Source organism: Adiantum capillus-veneris, chromosome 16, assembly GCF_014529385.1.
Source record: "Adiantum capillus-veneris isolate H3 chromosome 16, ASM1452938v2, whole genome shotgun sequence".
NCBI classification, from domain to species: Eukaryota; Viridiplantae; Streptophyta; class Polypodiopsida; order Polypodiales; family Pteridaceae; genus Adiantum; species Adiantum capillus-veneris.
In genome coordinates, this window is record NC_140946.1 from 75800233 (window position 1) to 75823630 (window position 23398).

Genomic DNA, 23398 nt, shown 5'->3' on the forward strand with positions numbered 1-23398 from the left:
GATCACGAACCAAGTGAGTGGATATTGTACGTGCAAGTGAATGAGACTGAGAGAAGGAGAGAAAAGAGATACGACACCGAGAGGTTGTAAAACCCTCCTCCGAAGGCCCCACTCTCGTCGGCGAGAGTGGTCTACTTTGATTGCACAAAGGTGTACAATGCGTATGCAATGGACTAATGCAACTTGGACTATGCCGATGGCGACGACGGTGATGACGACGACGACTTGATGGCTGAAATCTGTGATCTTCTAATCGCTGAATTCGGGGTTGTCTTGGTGGCTGAAAATGACTGTTTTACTGCTTTCTTAAGGGCTGAAAATGGTGGACTTGTCGGGGGTCATGCTGATGGCAAAAACGCTGAGGAATTGCACCTGTCAGGCTGCGTTTTAAGGCTGGTTTGTACCTGCTGAAAACGCTGCAAGGGGCTAAGGTATCATGCTGAGAAAACGCTACAAAAACGCTGAAAACTGCTGGCTGTCTAGCGTTAGTAAAAACGCTAATGGCTGGCTGTGTTTGTCGTGTAAAAAAACGCCAGGCAAGAGGCTTTATGGCGATGCTAAATGTTGTGGGAGGAAACGCCAGGGGTGGGGAGATGGTGGCGAGGCTAAGTGCTGGAAAATGCCCGCGAAGATGGAGGTCCAAAAACGTTGGGGGGGGGGGGGGGGGGGGGGGTATTGCTGAGAAGTTGCCTGTTGAGCGGGAAGCTCCTGCTGCCTCTTCTGCCAGAAAGTGCTAACTTGGGTTTGCTTATATATTAACTTAGCAAAATCGCCCTACCTACTTTTGTTGGAAAGTCACTTAAAAATAATAAGTGAAAATAACCAAAAATAGGAAAATAGGCTAAATGCACTAGAAAATTCCCCTGTCTGAATGTGATGGATTCTGAAGGGAATACTATGATCATGCTATGTGCAACCGGAGGATATGCATCTATTGCTAAGTGACTGGGCATGCACGGTCTATGAATAGACTCACAAAAGTGTCAGATCACTGCTAATCTAGACTGAGTGAACCTTGTTGTGGTGTAGCTTGTCCACGGACACATAGGGTTGGGATGTGTCACGTGACATCCCCTCCTTTTCAAAGTGAGGTACTGGTACCGAACTGTATGGCGTCGAGGGAGATCGCCAATAGCATCCGGAATCCTGGAAGAGACTCTTCGCCGGCCCACTCTGATGTGTGGGTCGTGCGGTACTTGAACTTCATAAAAGTCTGCAATGCTTGCTTCTTTTGGGCCGCGCCGAAAGCGACACAAAGTCATTTGAATCTCCTTTCTTGCGTCAACTTCGTCTAGAGATCTGCTTCTGTCGTCTTCAAGAATCTCCATGGCTGAAAATTCCTGAAACCATCTCCAACACAAAACCATGAACATACCCATTCCATGTAAAGTGAAGGAAAAAAATCTTGTCTTTCTCAAAGACTGTGCATGCAATGTAGATGAACAAATAGACGGAGTGCGAAACCGTTCACCATATACACGCAAACAATGAGATCTAATCTTTCTCTTATGATCTAGAGCAATCAACTGTGGCAAAACACAATGGAAATGCCCATGCTTGGTGCTCATACTATCATGTGCTCTTTCGGGTACTGTGTCATGCCAAGGAAGAGACATGGAATGTGACTTCCTTACATACAAACTTTTCAGCTTTTCATGAACAATCCGCATACATTCGTGCTCATCCATGATAGAAACGTGCTCAACATACAATAGTCATGCCTAGGAAAAGGGATCACATAACGATATTGACTAAAATACAGGAAACCGTCACGAATGAAACACTCGAACAATGCGTGCATTTCAATCATGCGAACACATAATACTTCCTGTGAGGGTTCTTTGGACCAAGGCTCGAGAGCTAAGATCGCTTCTTCGGGATCTATCGAATCTTCTTGTGGGGGATCTGTGGACCTTGAATCGAAAGCCAAGATCAATTCTTGGTGATTGATCGAATCTACAACGAGGTTAGCTTCGCTAGAAAAAGCATCAACTAACACATCATCCTTGCGAACAATCACGTCTTGATTATGCAAATCATCATGCTTGTCTTTATCATCCAAATCATCATGCAAATCATGGTCAATCAAATCAGCATGCAAATCAATATCATTCAATTCCTCATCATGCTTCATACAATCATGTAAATCTTGTGTATCATGCTTTAGAGAAAAGAGATTGAGAGAATCTCCTTATCTCGAATCCTTTCAACCTTGTCCTGCATATTAGCAATGAGAGATGGAGAAGGAGCAAGGTCCACTCCATGAAAGACAGTAGGAGAATCACTTTTGGCATTGAGAGTAAAGTGTTAGCCTCAAAATCAATGAGAGCGTTAGTCTCACGAAATCATCGAATGCCCAAAATCATATCACATCCTGAGAGAGGAGAAACAACAAATCTTCTAGTGAAGGCAGTCTGTTGAATTGCAAACAACACATCAAGGCACTCCTCTGTGATGAGAGCGTCCATACCGGGACGAAAGCCAGAGACCTTGATAAGAGATCTCGGACTAACTTCGAGGCGGGCTCTCTCAACAAGAGAGGAACTGATCACATCATGCATACTACCTGGGTCGAACAATATGACAAAATGGTGCCCCGACGTACGACCATAACATTTAATGAGAGAATCATCAATGGGAGGGTCCTGAGAAACTTGGGGCACACTCTTGTTATCATTCATTGCATTGATAGATGTAGTGGGTGCTGTGGGTTCTTTAGATTCATTCGATTCAAGCTTAGGACGTATTCTTTTTATGTGACCCTTAATGTGAAATGAAAACAACGACCTTCTTTAGAATAAGTGCTTTGTTCTTCCGACGTGATGTATCCTCCTACAATTCCTTGTGCTACCTTTTCATCTGGAGTAAGCTTAGGTTTAGCAATTGTGTTAGCCTTACCCTTAGATTCATTGGAAGAATTCTTTGATGAGAGACTGTTGGAAGATTGGTTAGAAGAGTTATCATTCTTACCAATCTTACCGTTCTTACCGTTTTGAGGGTTCTGAGAAGTCTGCGAGGTACTTGTGGAAGTCTTGTTCTCCTTAGGCTTTCCCTTGTTGTGCTTCATCTCTTGGGCGAGAGCAATTGCTACCGCTTTGTTGAGATCGATTGGATCGAGTACCTCGACATCATACTTGATATACTCGTCCAATCCGTAAAGAAATGCCTTCTTGCGCTTCGCATCCGATTTGTGTAATTGAGTGCCGAGCTGCAAAACACGATTAGAGAAAGACATAACCGGCATACTGTTTTGCTTGAGAGCTCGCCAAACGTCCTTCAATCGTGCAAGGTACTGAGGTGGCATAAACTGCGCCTTGAGCTTGTCTTGGAAATCAGCCCAACTAAAAGAGGGGGGTGTGAAATCGTCGGCTGCCTCTAGGTGCGTGGCTAGCTGTGCCTCTTGCCATGCCTGGTACCAATTAATGGCATCACCGGCAAGGTACATAACTGCCGTCAAAACTTTGCTATTGCCCGTTTTCTTAGTTGTCGCAAAATAGGCATTAAATTGATGCAACCAAGAATGAATAACAGTAGCATTCATCTTGCCGTCATACTTACTGAAAGTCAACTTCTCTATGACTGGATGGTTGGAATCTGCATCGTGGCTTGCGCCACTTGACGAACTCCCATGATCTTTGGGTGGTTCAGTCTTCGAGGCTAGGACTTGGGCAAGCAATTCTTGAGTGCGTAGCTCTCGTCGAGCTTCACGCTCGGCCTCCAAGGCCGCGGCTCGTGCTGCCGCTTCCTCCTTCCTTAGTTATTTTCTTTCTTTTCTTGCGTTGCGCTCGCGTTCTAAAGCAAGGCGCTTGTCTTCCTGTTGTGCGGCATGTCTTGCATTTCTGTCGTCGCGCTCGCGGTCCTTGGCTTCTTGGTCTGCGGTCATTCTTGCAATTTTGTCGTCGCGCTCACGGTCCTGAGCAAGGCGATTTGCTTCTTGTCTATCCATCATGGCCATCATCTGCTTGACCATTGTCTCCATAGGGTTTGGTGCACTTGGTGGCGTAGATGGCGAAGGGGGAGGGTTGAAGAAATCATCTCCGGGTGGGGACGAGTCTTCGTCGCCTCTCTCATGCTCATCACCTGTATGCGAAGTATCCATTCCGCTTCGGGTGACGACCATGCACTATGATCTTGGGGTCTTAAGCTCGCGAGGAACTTGGGTTCTTGAGGGTCTTGAGGTTCTTGAGGTCCTTGATTCGTGAGAATCTTGGGTTCTTGAGGTGTTCTTTTGCTTGCAAATCGCGTTGGAGAAGGATCTTCTCTTCACTCGAGTTCTACTCCTTTCTGCGGGCGCACCCCTTGGCGGCCTTGCGCTCACACCAAGGTTGCTTTTTCCCACCTCACGTCGATTGGCCGGCCGCTAAGTGCACGGTCCGCTCTCAATGAGTGAAAAGAGACACAAGGGGAGGCTGGACAAGCCCTTCTTTCTTGGGATTCCTGTCACTCTTCAGCAAAACACGATTAGGAATTGACACGCCCAAGCGAACTTGGGTTCGTGCGATCGCAACAAGCAAAAAAAATTCTTGTGGTTCTTGTGGTTCTTCCCTTGAGTAGTACAGAACAGTTCCAAAGCTCTGATACCAATGTTAGGTGCAGCGGAATGAATGTTGTATTTTCTCAAGATTAGTGATCTATATTTGCTCAAGGTTCCTTTTAGTTCTTAGGGAAGGAGAGAGCCTTCCGTCTTATGGGGAGTGCTATGATCACGAACCAAGTGAGTGGATATTGTGCGTGTAGGTGAATGAGACTGAGAGAAGGAGAGAGAAGAGATACGACACCGAGAGGTTGTAAAACCCTCCTCCGAAGGCCCCACTCTCGTCGGCGAGAGTGGTCTACTTTGATTGCACAAAGGTGTACAATGCGTATGCAATGGACTGATGCAACTTGGACTATGCCGATGGCGACGACGGTGATGACGACGACGACTTGATGGCTGAAATCTGTGATCTTCTAATCGCTGAATTCGGGGTTGTCTTGGTGGCTGAAAATGACTGTTTTACTGCTGTCTTAAGGGCTGAAAATGGTGGACTTGTCGGGGGTCATGCTGATGGCAAAAACGCTGAGGAATTGCACCTGTCAAGCTGCGTTTTAGGGCCGGTTTGTACATGCTGAAAACGTTGCAAGGGGCTGAGGTATCATGCTGAGAAAACGCTACAAAAACGCTGAAAACTGCTGGCTGTCTAGCGTTAGTAAAAACGCTAATGGTTGGCTGTGTTTGTCGTGTAAAAAAACGCCAGGCAAGAGGCTTTATGGCGATGCTAAATGCTGTGGGAGGAAACGCCAGGGGTGGGGAGATGGTGGCGAGGCTAAGTGCTGGAAAATGCCCGCGAAGATGGAGGTCCAAAAACGCTGGGGGTGCTGGGGGGGATACTGCTGAGAAGTTGTCTGTTGAGCGGGAAGCTCCTGCTGCCTGTTCTGCCAGAAAGTGCTAACTTGGGTTTGCTTATATATTAACTTAGCAAAATCGCCCTACCTACTTTTGTTGGAAAGTCACTTAAAAATAACCAAAAACAGGCAGAACAGGCCTATGGTGACATTGCTCACATCCGTCCATACCTCAAAGGGGCCATCCCAAGAGGCAAGGATAAGACACGGTGCTTCTGTCACCACAACCTTGAGAGCTACAAAAGTCTCAATGGCTGCCTCAAACAAATCCACGCGCTGTCGGTGAGTCTTTACCCCTTTCAAAACATCTCTCATGGGTGTGGCAATGTGTGCGGAATTCTCTATGTGCGAACTATATGCTTGACATAAACCAAGAAAAGAATGCACATCACTTGCAGTTTTGGGCAAATCCCAAATACGTACTTGTTCCACCTTCGCGGGATCTAGCTTGATGCCTTCTGCAGAAATGATATAACCTAGATAAGTAACTTCAGTGAGAAAAAACTCAGATTTCTTAGCTGCAATGTACAGTTGACACTCATCAAACGGGTTAATATCCTTTCGACATCCTTGTCGTGTTGTTCCCACGACGCACAAAAAATGAGAATATCATCAAGAAAGATGAACACATATACACCAACCATATCACCAAAACTGCCTACCATGAGACGGTTAAATGTACCCACGACTCCTGTCAATCCAAAAGGCATAACCACATACTCCCATTGCCCTCGCTCTGCAAAAAGCGGTCTTGTAGATGTCGCCTTTGAATACCCTTACCTGATGGTATCCACTTTTAAGGTCGACCTTACTGAAAACCTTTGCCCCATTGAGTCTATCGAGGATATACTCAATGCGAGGCATCGAAAACTTGTTCTTGACGGCCATCTTGTTCAATGCCCTGTAATCAACACACAAACGAGACGAACCATCCTTCTTGGGGACAAACAAAATAGGAGCAACAAAAGGACTTACGCTAGGACGTATGAATCCGCTAGCCACCAACTCCGTGAGTTGTCTCTCTAACTCTTCTTCCCGAGTCTTGTTCAAATGGTAGGGAGTGTTACTGACAGGCTGTGCCCCCTCCGCAAGTTCGATACGATGGACCTCCGGCTGCTCGGATGGGAGACGGGGTGGAAGATCATCTTGTAAAAAGAGATGCTTAAACTTGGTAAACAAAGCTGAATACCTGTCTGGAGCCTGAATGCTCTGGGTAATTGGAGAGGCATAGATTAATGCCGCTTGTGCTCCTCTTCGTAATTCACGCTTTGCCTGCACATGAGAAATGAGAGGCAAAGAATGCAAACCCTCCTCACCACGAATGATCATGGGAGAGTCACTTTTGGCATTTAAAGTGAGAGTATTGTCTGCCCAATCAATGAGAGGGTTATGCTCACGAAACCATCTAATGCCCAAAAGAATATCACATCTTGAGAGAGGAGACACGACAAATTTTCTACGGAAGGGAGCCTGTTGAACTGTAAACAATACATCAAGGCTCTCTTGCATAATGAGAGTCCATACTCGGAGCGAAGCCCGACACCTCAAGAGGAGATGTCTGACTAACCTCTAGGTGGGCTCTCTCTACAAGAGATTCACTAATCACATCATGCATACTGCCTGAGTCAAACAATATGACAAAACGTTGACCCTTCACATGACCATAACATTTAAAGAGAGACTCATCAATGTGTGTGTCAGAAACATGTGAAGACTCAGATTGGTTCATTAAAGTGCTTGTGGTAGCTATTTGTGCTTTGGGTTTTTTAGGTGGGGCTGTCTTAGGACAAGCCGCCTTAATGTGACCCTTAACGTGACATTGATAACAACGACCTTCCTTAGCATAAATGACTTGTTCTTCTGCCGTTATGTATCCTCCTATAATTCCTTTTGCGGCTTTTTCATCTTGGGTTAGCTTAGGTTTTGCAGGTGTTTTAGCTTTATCCTTAGGCTCATTTTGAGAGTTCTTTTCCAAAGGATTAGAGGAAGATTGGCTAGAAGGGTTATCGTTCTTACCATTCTTACCGTTCTTACAGTTTTGTGGGTTCTAAGGAGTCTGAGAGTTACTGTGAGAAGACTTGTTCTCCTTAGGCTTTCCTTTGTTGTGCTTCATCTCTTGGGAGAGAGCAATTGCTACCGCCTTGTTGAGATCCACGGAGTCGAAGACTTCTATATCAAACTTGATATATTCGTCCAACCCGAAAAGGAATGTCTCTTTGCGCTCATTATCCGATTTGCATAATTGGGTACTGAGCTGCAAAACACGGTTAGAAAAAGACATGACTAGCATACCATTTTGCTTGAGATTGCGCTAATCTTCTTTCAACCGCACTAAGTACTGAGGAGGCATAAATCGCGCCTTGAGCTTGTCTTGGAAGTCGGCCCAATTGAAGGAAAGGGGCACATCTTCTTCGGCTTCCTCTAGATGCGCGGTCAACTGTGCCTCTTGCCATGCATGATACTAATTAATGGCATCACCGGCAAGGTACATGGCTTCCGTCAAAACCTTGCCGTTCCCTTCTTGTTAGTTGTTGCAAAATAAGCATTAAATTGATGCAACCAAGAATGAATAACACTAGCATCCATCTTACCGTTATACTTATTGAATGTCACTTCTTAGTGACGGGGTTGTTGGAGTCCGGGTCTTTGCTTGTGCTACTTGATGAACTACCAACATCTTTGACCGGCTCGGGCTTCGAGCTGAGGACCTGTAGGACCAACTCTTGCATGCGTTGGTCTCTCTGCGCCTCACACTCTTAACTCCAAGGCCGCTCGTTTTTCTTCGGCCGCCAAGCGCGCTTGCTCGTGCTCACGCTCCAAGGCTATCCGTCTTTCTTCGCGCTCTCGAACCAATTGTGCTTTTCTTTCCTCACCGTCAAGCGCGCTTGATCACTCTCGCGATCCAAGGCTGCTTTTCTTTCCTCGGCCGCCAAGCGTGCTTGCTCACGCTCCAAGGCTAACCGTCGTCCTTCGCTCTCGCGCTCCAAGGTAGCGCGTTGCGCCTCTTGTTGTAGCATCATGTCCATCATCGACTTGACCAAAGCCTCCATCGGATTTGGTGCAAACCGTGGTGTAGACGGAGAAGGGGGAGGGTCGGAAAAACCTCCTGGTGGGGAAAATTCTTCTTCACCACCTCCATGCTCATCACCTTCACGCAAAGTATCCATTCCGCTTTAGGTGATGACCATACATTGAGATCTTGGGTACTTAAGTTCGCGAGGAACTTGGGTTCTTGAGGTTCTTGAGTTCTTGAGGTCTTGAGTTCTTTAGCTTGCAATTTGTGTTAGAGAAGGATTTTCTCTTACCCGAACTCGACCCTTCCCTGCGGGCTCACCCCTTGGTGGCCTTGCGCTCACACCAAGGTTTCTTTTTCCCACATCACGTCGATTGGCCGGCCGTTAAGTGCATGGTCCGCTCTCAATGAGTGAAAAGAGGAACAAGGGGAGGCCGGACAAGCCCTTCTTTCTTGGGTTACCTGTCACTCTTCAAAAACACGATTAGGAATCGACACGCCCAAGTGGACTTGGGTTACGTGCGACCGCAACAAGCAAAAACAATTTCTTGTGGTTCTTTTCTTGAGTGATACAGAACACTGCCAAAGCGCTGATACCAATGTAAGGTGTAGCGGAAGTGAATGTTGAACTTTGTTCAAGATGAGTGCTCCAAACTGTGCTCAATGGTTCCTTTTACTTGCGGAAGGGAGAGCCTTCTGTTCCTTTAGTGAGAGAGTACAAATGATCACAAAGTGAATGACACTATGAATGAAGGTGCTGAGAGAGAGAAGGTGCTCCAAACTGTGCTCAATGGTTCCTTTTACTTGCGGAAGGGAGAGCCTTCTGTTCCTTTAGTGAGAGAGTACAAATGATCACAAAGTGAATGACACTGTGAGTGAAGGTGCTGAGAGAGAGAGAGAGAGAGAGAGAGAGAGAGAGAGAGAGAGGGGACACTAAACGGTTGTCAAGCCCTCCTCCAAGGGCCCCCCTTTCTATAGTGAGAGAGATCTATGCTATTGATTGCACAAATTTGGTACAATGGTCTAGATGCAATGGACTTGCCGACGATGTCGACTACAATGACGACGACGAGCTGAAATCTGAAAACGCTAGGGGCTGAAATCTGTAAATCTGCTAACTATTGAATTCTGACACTGTGTCGGCGAGGACGGGAAGAAGACGACACCAGACAGTTGTCAAACCTTCCTCCAAGGGCCCCCCTCTCTATGGTGAGAGAGATCTATACTATTGATTGCACAAATCTGCTACAATGGTCTAGATGCAATGGACTTGCCGACGATGTTGATGACAATGACGACGACGACGATGGGCTGAAATCTGAAAACGCTAGGGGCTGAAATATGTAAATCTGCTAACTGCTGAATTTTGACACTGTGTCGGCGAGGACGGCGATGGCGACGACGCGACGACGATGCGCTGAAAACGCAGATTCTTAAATCTGCGGACAGCGGGTTGAAACTGAAAACGCTGGCTGATCTGACGGTGCGACGAGGATGTGCTGCAGGGAAGTGAGATCTGCGAGGTTTGGGGCTGTACTTGCGGAGTCTTAAGTGTTGAAAACTGGAAACACTGATGCTAGGGGCTGATTTGACACCGGCAAACTGCAAAAGGTTGAAGTTGTTTTGCAACACAAAAACGCCAGTGTAACTGTAGCAAAAATGCCAGACACTTTGCAAACTGGAAACGCCAGGTGAACTGTAGCAAAAACGCCAAGGCTGATCTGTTGCAGAAAACGACGGGCTGAAACTGCTGGTGAAAACGCCAGATGGTCTTGATGGCTGGAAACGCTAGCGAATCCTGCCGGTCTTGCTGAGAAGGTGCACTGCTAGTTGCTGGGACTCTATTGCCTCTTCTGCCAGAAAGTGCTAGCGCTAGGTTTCTTTTATAGAGCTTAGCAAATTTGCCCTACCTAGATTCCCAACAAAGTCACTTATTGATAATAAGTGAAAAATGGATAAAATAGGGAAAATGGGTTCTGTGCAGTGTAAAATGCTCATGATGGGTACTGCCTGTAATGCTGATGATCATGCTGTGTGCAACAAGAGGATATGCAACTACGCTTAAGTGCCTGGACATGCACGGCCTGCGCACAGGCTCACAAAGGTGCCAGAACACTTCCTAAGCTGACGTGAACCCTAGACCTGAAGTAGCTTGTCCACATGCACATAGGGTTAGATGTGCACGTGACAAATGAAGTGAGCATGTTTACTGAAGCGGTCGATGATTGCTCAAATGTCATCATGCCCAACTCTGAGTCTTTGGAAGATAAACAATAAAGTCCATTGCTATACTCCCCCAAGTTGTAGGAGAACAAGTGCTTTGTGTCGGTCAACCTTGACCTTCTAACACAGCTCCTCGTAGATTTGTGCAACCCGCTCCCTTTGTGAGAACATACTATTTTCATAAGCTACAACATGGCCCTCATGCAATATGACCGCCCCTAGAGTGCATCCACACGCAAATATGGTAGAATCAACACTTGTCCAATTGTCAATTTCACCTCGAGAGTCTCGAATGCGGTAATTTTCAATGGTCCCCAAGTAAAGGAGTTTCCCAAGTAAAGGGAACTCCTGCCTAAGTCAAAGTGTGTAGGGGAGAAGCAATCTTCGCAAACTTTTGAATGAACCGCGTATAGTACGAACATAAGCCCAAAAAGCTGAAACTTCATGTACATTCTTCAAATATGGCCAGTCTTTATTAGTTTTGACTTTGACTGGGTCCATCTTTACACCCTCTGAAAAGACGGTATGTCCCAAAAAGTGCATCTTTGGCAAGAAAAACTGGCTCTTTTTCCCATTAACCACCAATCTATGTTGTTGTAATGCTTGGAAAACCTGTAAGAGATGGTGTATGTGCTCTGCTTCACTCTTGCAGAATACGATGATGTCATCAGGAAAGGTGCCCGCAAATGACCGATACTCCTAAAAATCGTGTCCTTCCTGTTGAACATGCAAGAGCATTTGTGAGACCAAAAGGCATCACCAAATACTTGTACAATCTGAAAGACGTCCTCAACACTGTCTTGTATACATCTCCAAGAGCGATCCTGCTTTGATGATAACCACTTTTCAGGTTGATTGTGCTAAAGCATGTAGAACCCTATAACCTGTCCAGTATATCATCAATCCTGGGTATTGGAAACCTGTTCTTGATGGTGATTTTGTTGAGAGCTCTGTAGTCAATGCACATTCTCCAAGCTCCATCTTTTTTTAATACAAGAAACACTTGCGCACAATAAGGTCATGTATTGGGCTGAATACCGTTTTCCAGAAGCTCTTTCACTTGGTTCATAATTTTCTCATTTTCTGGGCTCTGCTTACTCTGTAAGGTGGCTGGTTCGGTGGTGTGTTGCTGGGAATCAAATCAATCGTGTGATCTTCCTAGTCAAGTTTAGTTATTTGCAAATTTTGATCTTACGTTGCTATTGATTTCTTGCTTGGAGGGTCCAAGTTTGTGATAAAATATACAAATCTGGGTCTGGAGTAGAACGAAAGGAGTGCCATAGGAAGAACGAGTCTATCTTCTTGTACCATGCTCGAGAGGAGGCCATAGAGAACCTTCTACAACTTGTAAACCATGTCGTTGAAATCTAGAATTAAGAACCCTAGAGGTTGCTCTACGTACACCTTCTCTAAGTAGTTGTCGAGGAAACATCTATCTGATAAACTGGCCACGTGAAAAAGGCAACAAGGGCAAAAAATGTATGAATGGTCGCCATCCTCGTAGTCGGTGCAAAGGTCTCGATGTAGTCCACACCATGTCTCTGAGAGAAGCCCTCGACAACGAGTCGTGCCTTGTGCTTCTAGAGAACCATCAGATTTGTACTTGGTCTTGTAGACCCATTTGAAACCAATCACATTCGGCTTAATAGGCTACAAAACCAACTCTCAAGTGTTGTTCTTCTTGATGGAATCAAGCCCTTTTGGCATGGCCAACTTCCACTTCGGTTGTGAAAGTGCCTTCTCAATTGTCTGAAGGTCTATGTCCTTGATCATTGTAGACATCAAAGCATAGTTCACCTGCAATAAAGTCCCGTTTGTCTCAACAATTTGAAGTTGTTGAGAACGCTGTGTTGTTCCTTGTTGTACCGACATCACACCAATTTGGTGGAAAATCTGAAGTAGCTGCATCTTGCAAAGTCTCCAATAGCCACTTCGAGAAGAGGGAGCTACCGGTACATCTTCCTCTACATGAGCACCATGGTGAGAATCACTGTTGTGTGCATCATTAGGCATAGGTGCAGTCTCCTCTGGACCTTGAGGAACAGGAATTGTAGAAGAGGGTTCTTCGACCTCAAGAGGAATATGATGATTCATCATCGATATCTCCAAGTCTGGGGTTGTCGTGGAAGACTTGGGAGTTGAAGCCCCCTCTGAAGGAATATGCTCGTCGAAGACCAATTGTTCACGAAAAGCACTATGAAGAGCATCAATGTTCAAAGGACCAAACGTGTAACCTCCTTGCCGACGTCTCATTCCTGAATGGACACCTCAGTCTTTGTGGAAATCACCTCCACGCTTAACTTTCACACACCACAGGCAGTTGATGGGTAGCAAGGGGATCTCCCTTGCGTTTTTCTTCTAAGGGCATATTTGCAAAGGCGATGTGATCATGCAGATGTAGAGCAACACCTGCTTGGTGCAAGCATAGGGGAGGAGGAGATCTATGATCTCCAAAGGGCAACCACACCATGGGCAGCCTTGGTCCTGGTCCTTCTCCCTTTAGATCAGATCTATGGCGAGAAGAAGCTGCACTGGAGCTTTGCTTTTAGAGTGGCTAGGGTAGTAGCCCATGTTGAGGCCAAGACATTGGTATCATGTGTAGGAGCAGATGGTAGTAGCAACTGTATATACCTTGGGTCTATCCTTCCAGGCATGTCAGATACCACCCTTGGTCACCCAGTTTCCCAACAAAGTTACTTATAAATAATAAGTGAAAAATGGCTAAAATAGGGAAAATAGGTTCTGTGCACTGTAAAATACTCCTGATGGATTTTGATGGTAATGCTGATGATCATGCTGTGTGCAACGAGAGGAAATGCAACTACTCTAATTGCTTGGTCACGCACGGCCTGCGAACAGACTCACAAAGGTGCCAGAACACTTCCTAAGCTGAACTGAACCCTAGTCATGAAGTAGCTTGTCCACATGCACATAGGGTTAGATGTGCACGTGACACTTCAACCAATCAACATCGAACCTGACACTGTTATGTGGATCAATGACACGCATAGCAGTGTGTCACCTGGCCAATGCATCCTCACTTTCAAGAACAAAGAAGAACGAGTGAGGCTGCTACGCCAATCCTACAGCCCCAAGGGGACAAAGCTTTGGATCGTAGAGGAATGGACTGCAAATCAACTCAAGCATAAAGCAAGCGAGCTCAAGAAGATGCATGAAGCTTGTAAACAAGGTAAATGGGCAGTCTATCCTAGTGGTAAAGCCATCATTCAGGAGTTTCGTACTCCCAAGCCAGCTCCCCCTCTACCTGATCCCCCTTACGTTTTATTCTTGTTCTTATCCTTTTTCCTTTTCTCCCCTGATGGACCCTCAGTCCCTAACTGATATGTATCTAACGCCTCCACTCCAAAAAAAATCGGGGTTTAGGAGGAGACTGCCCGACCGAGCGCTCGGGCAGGCGGACCATCTGGACGGCAGCCACACATTATAAATGGGTCAGGAATGAGGGGGCAAGTCATTCTTCTCAAGGCTGGGTGGTGAACAGTAGACCTGACCCTCCGGTTTGGCGGCATGTCTGTAGCGGCATTACAAGGGTCCATAATTTCTCTTTCCCCTAATCATCCCGTTCATTCTTTCCACTTTGTGTGGGCTGTATAAGCTGAATTTACTGTTTTTGCTATCCAGCACCACCTGGGCAGTAGGCCAGCTAGCTAGACATATTCCCACATTTTATGGGTCGTGGTATTGGAGTGAGTGAGGGCTTCTTTGCGGCTATGCCCGGCCTTGTAAGGCTGTTCTAGATTCAAGGCATTGTGGGGGGGATTTTCCAGATTTTGTCTGGGTTAGGCACTTGGGCCCTGGGGCCGTTTTGGCTGGGCGCCCTATTTTATGTGTGTTACTATCATATTTCCACATTTTATGGGTCGTTGGGTATTGGAGTGGGTCCGAAATTTTGGCAGCACTGCTATATAGGGGAGGGGACACCCTTACATAGGCAAATTGTGAATTGTGCCTTGTACTTTCTTGTTGACCAGAGTTTGTTCCACAGGGTTTGAGTACTCTCTCTCTCTCTCTCTCTCTCTCTCTCTCTCTCTCTCTCTCTCTCTCTCTCTCTACCATTTTCTTCTCTCTAGCAAATTTTCAGCCAGTAAGAGGGCGACTTGTGGCTGGGTTTTCATAATGTAAACTACCTCCAATTAAGCATTTTGTATTGGGAGGGCTTTGATTTTGTTGAACCCTCGAAAACCCTGCGGTTTTGAGCCAATAGCGGTGGATTGCCGCCGTAGAGGATTTGGACAAGATTTTGGCTGCGTCTTGTAGGTGCCTTGTTCCCAGAGGAGGCGCGACCGATCTTCTACTTTTCTTATAACCTATATCTATTGATGACATGCCCACACGGCATGGTGTAGAGGCAATGGAGCTCTAGCTTGTACGGCTGACAGAGGCTTCATGGACCCTGCACTGCGCAGACACTGATGGCGGTTGTGTGCTCCTGTTGCCATTGGCGAACAGGGTTGCTTATCTTGGGCCTTGTGGTTCTCTGTAGAGAGGTGGTATGCTTGATGTAGTGGTGGCCTGGACTTGTCAGATTCCTTCTTCTCTCTTGGGGGCCCTACATCCCTGGTCATGTTGTGTACTGAGGATCTGAGAGGGGGTGAGTGTTTTGGAGGACATCTCCTAGGTTTCACATCTAGAATCTTGTGAGAGGGCCTCTTTGTGGCTGTGCCCGACCTTGTGAGGCTATTCTAGATTCTAGGAATCATGGGGGATTTTCCAGGTTTTGTCTGGTTTAGCCACTTGGGGGCTTTTTGACTCGGCGTCTTATGCATGTGACTCATCATATTCGCACATTTTGTGGCCATGGGCATTGGAGTGGGTAGGGCACTTCGGCAAAACCTCTATATAGGGGAGGAGTGCCTGCCTTGTACTCTCTTGCTCAACAGAGTTTACCCCACAGAGCTTGAGCACTCTCTCTCTCTCTAGCGTTTTTGTCTCTCCTCCTCTCTCTCTCCCGTGCTCCCGTGTCACCACACCTTCCGCTGCACCTTGATTGGTGACCCATAATTCATATGGTCGCTGCAAGAGATGTGAAGTTTAAATTGACTTTTCTTATTGACTAACCAAATTATGAAGGGCCCAGCACATGCTCACTTTTCAAGGTAGATGCTTTAAAGGCTTGTAGGCAGGTTGTTGAGGCATGATACCTGAAGATTATCACCATCTGCTTGGCTTGGCTTGGCTCCTCACGAGTGAAAGATGCACGAGATTACATGGGACAGAGGGTGCTACACGTGTAGAAGGAAACCTTTTTCGGCTAATAGGTTGTGCATACCCTATCAATTGATTAATGGAGCAACTAGAAGACCTGGACACTCCTGTAGATGCTTTGTTTCTGAGGCTGAGCAATGGGTGACATACGACTAACCAATTTGCAAGTGTTAAACATGTTTCCATGCAAAAAAGTGGGAAAGACATGTATGCTCACTTGGTCATCGAAACAGCATAAAGTTGTCTTACATTAAAAAGACATGCATTGAACTTAGTGCTCTGTAGACAATTCTGCTTTGTATGCATCAACATTTTTGAGTGCAAAGCACAAACGTTTACTACTAAATTGTGGCTGTCAGGTGAAAGAACCTTCACCTGTTTTTGAAGAGGCATCTGAAATAGGGATTCCTGGACTCTGCTTGTTTAAAAATTTTGTGGAGAAACTCGAAGAGCAGGTTGGTAGAGAGGATGGTTATTTCTTTTAGTATCAGGTTAGGGAAGGCAACACTGTGTTCATTGCTTTTGATATAGGAACTTCTTGCAGCTGTGGATGAGCAACCATGGCAGGCTTTGTCGAAGAGGAGAGTACAACATTATGGCTATGAGTTTCAATACAAGGTAAAATCTCCATCTATATATCATCAGGCTGAATTGCTGTGGCCTGCTATTTGTACCTTTTCCTTATTTATTGGTAATGATGAATGCAAAGATAAGGAATGTGGATATCATGCAAAACATGGGAAAGCTTCCAAAGTTTACGGATTGTATTCTCAAAAGGATATCTGCCCTTCCAGAATTGATTACTGCAGAAGAAGTATCAATGCCATTAGATCAGCTCACGGTGAGTGGGAAATTACCAGAGGTGCTGAAAGCGATCTGCTCACGTTTAGTGATATTGACGTTCTTCATAATAGCAGGTCAATGAATATCCTCCTGGTGTTGGCCTTTCTCCACATATCGATACACACTCTGCTTTTGAAGGTGCTATTGTTTGCCTCTCCTTGGCGGGGCCTTGCTTAATGGAGTTTCGCAAGTACGAGACCGAGACAGACAGTGATGCTTCAGGGCTTGGGCACATAGGAGTCTGTGAGGATCCAGAGTCGATTTCTTCTTTGAATGGGCAGCGCAATGCTAAAATTCAACGATGTCCAATTCAGTGCCGCCCCATCTTTCTACCCGAGAGATCACTTTTGGTGCTTCTTGGAGAGGCCAGATATAGGTGGCATCATTACATTCCCCACCACAAGGTTTTTGACTACGCCTTTCTGAAGCGTTCCTGTGAAAGGTTGTTCTGGGAGGTGCACATGCATAATTTTCCTAGTTTTATGATCTAAAGAACATTTGTTCTTTGAGCGTAACACATCTGCGGATTTAGTATCTGTTTTGGTGCAGTTGGCAACGTTGTGCTTGTGTGCGTGTGCCTGCATGTGCATGTGCTTGCTTGTTTTGGCCTTATCGCCCACTTATCAGAAATACGTAACTTTGTGTAGCATCTAGTTAGCTTTGCAAAACATGTTTTTGTATAGCTTTTGACCTGCACAATAGGCTTCTACTTGTGACAATTGCACTGTATGCATAATTCAAAATCCCAAGCATTCTGAAATTATACAGGTCCGTAGGTCTATTCTAGATGAGAGGAGTCTTTTGGACCTCTACTAAGAAGCATATGAACATTCCCCCATATTGGACATTTTCAATCATCTTGCTCTTATGGCTCTGGTACTCTTTCTGTTAGGGTTCAGAGAATACTGTTGTTTGAGTCTTATGGTTTCATAAATCAATGAAAAATTTTAAAGAATTGTCTCTAGCCTAAGTAGGGCACCAATTGGCTGCAGGTTGATTTTGTCAATGGCAGGAAGGTCCAGCGCAAAGAAAGACGCGTGTCTTTTACATTTCGTAAGGTTAGGCCCTGTCTTTGACATGCATTATGCATGCCTTGAAGTGTATGCTTGTTCTGCTACTTCTTAATTCATGCAACACGCAGTTTTTTGTTTATGCTACATGCTTGTGATATCAACACTTATGCTTGGCTGATGTTTACAAGTCGGGCAGCCCCTTGCTTGAGATCGATGTTTGAGGGGTGCTGGCTATTAATCTTTTTTGTGTGTTACTCCAATTCTTTCTGCTAAGCATATTGATTGTACAGGTTCGCCGCGGCCCATGCCATTGCATCTTCAGAAGTGTATGCGATTCACAAATGTGCTGACGCATTTGGAGGGATTGTGTATGAGATATAGACCAAGTGGACTTGTTTTAAGGTTGCTCCTCAACACTCTGACATGGTATTTGGGACCTATGGGACTCATGCAGCATAATGCTGTGTGCACAAGGTGAAAAGAAATGGTCTTTTGATACATTGTGGACTACCGAACAGGACGAATTGAAGCACTGAAGCGGCACAAGGAGAAGAATGGCAATTTGTGCGGTGAAGGGAGGGACTTTTTCTACAAATAGCATATGAACTACAAAGAAGCATAGTTGTTGGGTCACCTCACAACTCACATATACACTTTCTTTTGTGACAGCAAGGTTCTCCACTTGCTTGAAGTGATTGCATGTGTACAGAAGGATAATCCATGCAAGGTAAGAGCTCGTCACAAAGTGGTTTGTAAGGATAGTGTCAATAAGCTTGTTGGAGATAGTCTAGTGAATTAACTCAGTGAGTTTGGTTTTGAAAAAGTGGCCGTATTGCTGAAGTCAAAGTTATACACGGGCTATTTTTGCCGAGCAGTGTGTCAGAGAAATGTTTCTTAGTTAAGACTCTCTCTGAGGATCCATATTTCTCATGTTCTTTTTTGCTCCAGTTTGACATTTTACCCCCTTACAAACTTGATATGGTAAATTTACCTTTGATTGTTCCATTTTCAAGCTTGTGAATTGCCAAGTTTTATGGTAATAATTGTTGCAAAACTTGCAGCTGTATTGGATTAGGGTGACTCATGCAGATCACGTTCTTGCTTTACAACTATCCTATGATAATTCTGTATTAAGCAATTAGATAAAGATGATTGTTTCATATGCCAATAAATGGTGCTTGTCTGTTCAAGCAGTTCATCTTTGATGAAGGTCATGCTTAGTGGAAATTTTGGTGATTTAATTGTGTTATTTCTTACCTTCAACTGCAATAATGAGGTGAAGTATTACCACCACACAAAAACACATGCGTCAATGGTCAGCTTCATTGGAACAAGGAAAGGATGATTCCTAGAACATTTTGTATCGACTAGAAAGTACTAATCTAATCAGCCTTCATTTTGTGAGAATTACCCTACAGAGCTTGCAGAACACTTGAAATCAAGCATTATATATATAACAGAACATTATGTACATATAACAGTACTTCCATTTTTACATATAGCATAATACATGACAAAACATTATGTATATATAACATTACTCACATCCTTGCATAATACCCGACACAAAAATAGTAATGAAGTAGAGCGCTATAACCCTTTTTGGGCTTCATTTATTGGACCATGGAAAATTGTTTCTTCAATAGGGCATAGTTGATCATGACAAGAAAGCGCACTCTTGACCATGTACAAAAGCTAATCATGGTAGGAGTATAGTGGGAAGAATGACACCTGATGGGTCTATCTATACCTACAAAATGCACCCGTGTCTAATTTATCGCTATTTTGTCGTACGGATGCAGATGAGGACTCTCCTTCTATGGCATCTTTGTGCAGATTGTTTACTATACACATTGGAAGATGCAAGTAGCAGCTCATAAAGGGGATTCAAGTAGTGAAAATTACCAGAGGAATGAAAATCTCACAAGCTAGATTGTGGTGGGATCCTTTATTTAAGGATGTGAGAAAGGTGGCCAAGAAATGTGATGCTTATCAATGCTTAGGTAGATCCACAACCAATGCGACTACACCTAGTAGCACCCTTAGACCCCTTCATAAAGTGGGGCATGGATTTCATGGGGCCCTTCAAAACAAGCAGGAGGAAGAGAAAGTACATTGTTGTTGCAACATAATATGTAACCAAATGGGTAGAACAAGCATTGCCAGATAAGATAGCCAAGCGAGCTGTGAAATTTTTGTTTGAGATTATCATCACCAGGTATGGATGCCCATTCGAATTGGTTTTTGATAACGGTTCTTAATTCATCAATGAGATGGTTGAGTAGCTTAACTCAACCACTTACTAACCAAAGAATAATGGACCGGTTGAAAGCTCCAACAAAACTTGAAACGCATCCTAACCATTATGGTGCAGACAAAGGGAACGCCTAGGCTTTCAAGACTGCTTTCAAAGTCATGACACAACAAACAACTGTCACATTAGTCTATGACCAAGACGCCATCATCCCTTTGGAATTATGCGTGCCCAGTCTACAAGTAGCAATTGAATACAACCTAGCCAACAGTCACACACTTAGCGAACATATGGAGAAATTAACCCAAGAGGAACAGACTCGCTAATATGCCATTTGGTAAAAGGAAATCATGCAAAAAAAGATAAAGAAGCATCATGACCATGGATTGAATAAGAAATTTTGAAAAGGGGATTTAGTTCTTTGGCACATAAGGAAATGAAGTAAAAACACCTAATCTCATGATTGAATGGGAAGGTTCATACACAATGAATCATGTGTTCAGTAATGGCTAAGCATATATCTGGGATGATTTTGCAAGCCAAGAGATAAGAAGGGTGAATGGCTCCAAGTTGAAGATTTTCAACACCCCAATGGGGATTGAGAGTAAATCAAGCCCCAATAGAGTCATTATTCACTGCACACAAATCAATGCTAAATCCAAGGTCAGGGAGATTCCCGCTTCAAGCTATTGATGACGGCCACTCTTCATACATGCAACATGGTAGCCACGTGAGTAGTCACATCCACATTAAGAAACGAGGCTTGCATTAAACGCTTTCATTACCCACTACTTTCTATCATCACACTACTACTAGAGTTAGCAATTCTTTGCGTTGCGTTACCATACTCTTTTGCATTCCCTCGTGTACTCACATTTTGCTATCCTATCTTTGCACACTATAGGAATTTCCCTATGTTATCATCTTCCTCGTAGCTCACTGCTAGACAATTTGTGGGATGTGGCCCACACACTTTTTGAGCACCTACATAGCCATATGTTGGGGGTTCTAAAGGGTCAACAATTTTAATAGTGGGGGCAATATTTTCTAGGCCTTGTAGTAGTAGACACTGGAAAACTATTTAGGCCAGACACAAGGAAAACCTACTACCTCTAGTAAACACCCCAAAATAGGAGGCGAGGGCCCATGTGCAGTGAGCACCGAAAGGACACAAAATTGTTCCACGAGCACAATTCAAACTTTATATTCTTAAAAACCATTTGAATCCAAGAAGGGCCTTCAAAAAGCACGAACCAATTGCTAAACACCCTCAAGTCTCATGAGAGTGACACTTCAGCTGAAACGGACACCTTGATCAAGAGTGAACCCTGATCAGTGGATCAAGGTGAGGCCACAAAAATGAAAAAATCTTAGGACAATTTTGAGGACAACAAGGACTACATGCTGACAAAGTTAGAGCAGACCTTACCTTTAGCGGTGGCCTTGAGGAAACAATTAATGCCTTGCCAGCCCTCGGATACAGAAGCCCTCCCATTTGCCTCAAGATACTTTGAATCCAAGGTGCCCTACCCAAAAATTCCAATTTTATGGCCCACTACTCATGGTGATCATCCATAGCAACACCTAGAGCAACAAGCAAAATCAGCAATGATCGCCCTTAACAATGTATCATGCAACTTGAAGGCAATGACCATTGCCTTGCAATGCAAGAGCCATGTTGTTGCGGACAAAAAGATAAAGAAGCAACTTGCTCAGCTAGAAGATGCTTATAATGTTGGGGTAAAGGAGGCATGTGCCTTACCCTAGGATTGGACGTCCGATGCTGGCCTCCCACTGACTTCTCCGACCAATGACCTTATTCTTTCTACATAAAAGAATAAGGGGTCTCACCCATTCATTGGTGACTACTCCACCCACACACACAATCTATCACTCTACACGCATCACACACACACATCCACACCACACAACTTCTGAATTGGCATGCTCTTCAACTGGTATTAGAACGCAAGGGGAGTGGTGACAGACAAAAACCTTGAAATTGCATAAGAAGAGAAAAGCAATCAAGATTTTTTGCATCTTGTTTTTGCCATTTTCGGGCTCCAAAACATAGTTTTTGGCATATCTCTGTCACACGGAGTTGGAGGAATATGATCTAGGAGTTTAAGGTGGTATTTTGACAAGTTTAGGAGACGATGGTGATATTTTGTTTTTGAAATTCTACTCAAAATTACCGTAGCTGTAGCAATAGGTTTATTCTGCACTTTCGGACCGCAAAAACGTTGTTTTTGACGTATCTCTCACACTCGGACTCAAATCTATATGATCTAAGAGTATACCCCAAATTTTCTCAATGTTCCACACGCATTGGTGATATTCAAATTTCAAAATTCTAAATCTTGAATTTTTTGTAGCAATCTATAGCAATTTCTACGCATAGATGCTTTGGAATTCTACAACACTGTAGAGCATTTTACAGTTTGCATCTTTAAAAACGTATGTCACATTGTGGTGCTATTTGAGGAATGAATTACCTTGAATTTGTGTATGTAAGTGTTGATTTGGAATGTGGCATTCATATTGATACACATCGGGATGTGATTTTGTGCGCATTAAGACTGTGTGGGATTTTAGAGAGGTTGCAACACTTAGTTTAGTGCTCTTGGTTATGTATGTATATGAAGATACAAATTGAGATAGTCATAGCTCTTAGGTGACAGATTCTGATGGGCACACGTGTTTTGAACAGATAGAGTTGTTCGAAGAGCTACTCGTATAAGAGTGAGCTCCGTTGCCATGCTCTTAGCGGTTGACGTATACCTCATGTGGATTTGTGATTTGAGATGATTTTATCTCTAATAAGCTTATGCGCTTTGTTCAACCCAACAATTTGTCTTGCTTCTCTCTATCATGTTTGGAGAATTTTTAGTTGGTTTAACTTGATGTATGATAGACTGTGGATGAGAGATTTAGCCTCTATTTATGTGTATAGCTTGGCTTTATAGTTTTTGTGTATTCTTTTTCTGGTGTGATTTTGCTCAAACTATAGGAAAAAATATCTCTAATATTCTCCATGTTCTCGCCATAGTTTATGTGTATTTGTGAGCCACTCTCTGATGCTTCAGTGGTTGAGTGTGACTTATGATTTTACGAGAGGAGCTAGAAATGACTTTTCTACTCAATTGGACGTATCTGAGTTTCAAGATAGTTATGTCTTTATTGCATCATTGACATGTGGTATGCGAGAGACAAGACGTGTCTCATTTGCAAGTGAGCTCCAATATGCTCAGAAGACAGAGCATCTAACTATGCAAGACATGTCAAAAGACTTTGTAGAGGTAGAGGTGGATCATATGCTCATGTTAAAGGTTGATGAGGTGATGCTAGGACACATGGTTCCACCTATGGATGACAAGGATGTAGCCAACCCAATTCCGTTGATGACACATCCATACATGATGAATAACCTTGATGTTACAA

The 23398-nt window shown here is 44.3% G+C and overlaps 1 protein-coding gene across 2 annotated transcripts in view; it reads left to right on the forward strand.

Annotated features, from left to right (window-relative positions):
- The window catches only part of TRM9 (RNA-binding (RRM/RBD/RNP motifs) family protein), a 69221-nt gene extending 50316 nt beyond the window's left edge, over window positions 1-18905 (forward strand). The window contains exons 2-8 of one of the 2 annotated variants that reach the window (XR_015184568.1): window positions 16207-16302; window positions 16379-16465; window positions 16557-16688; window positions 16765-17094; window positions 17683-17748; window positions 17994-18105; window positions 18222-18905. Coding sequence is in view for 1 of the 2 variants with exons in the window: in XM_086485166.1 (XP_086341292.1) it covers window positions 16207-16302; window positions 16379-16465; window positions 16557-16688; window positions 16765-17094; window positions 17683-17748; window positions 17994-18053 (771 nt within the window). In the remaining variant the exon portion in view is untranslated. Of the gene's footprint in view, window positions 1-16206; window positions 16303-16378; window positions 16466-16556; window positions 16689-16764; window positions 17095-17682; window positions 17749-17993 lie in introns of both variants that reach the window. The other variant, XM_086485166.1, reaches the window with a different exon arrangement.
- The last annotated feature ends 4493 nt before the right edge of the window (window positions 18906-23398 follow it).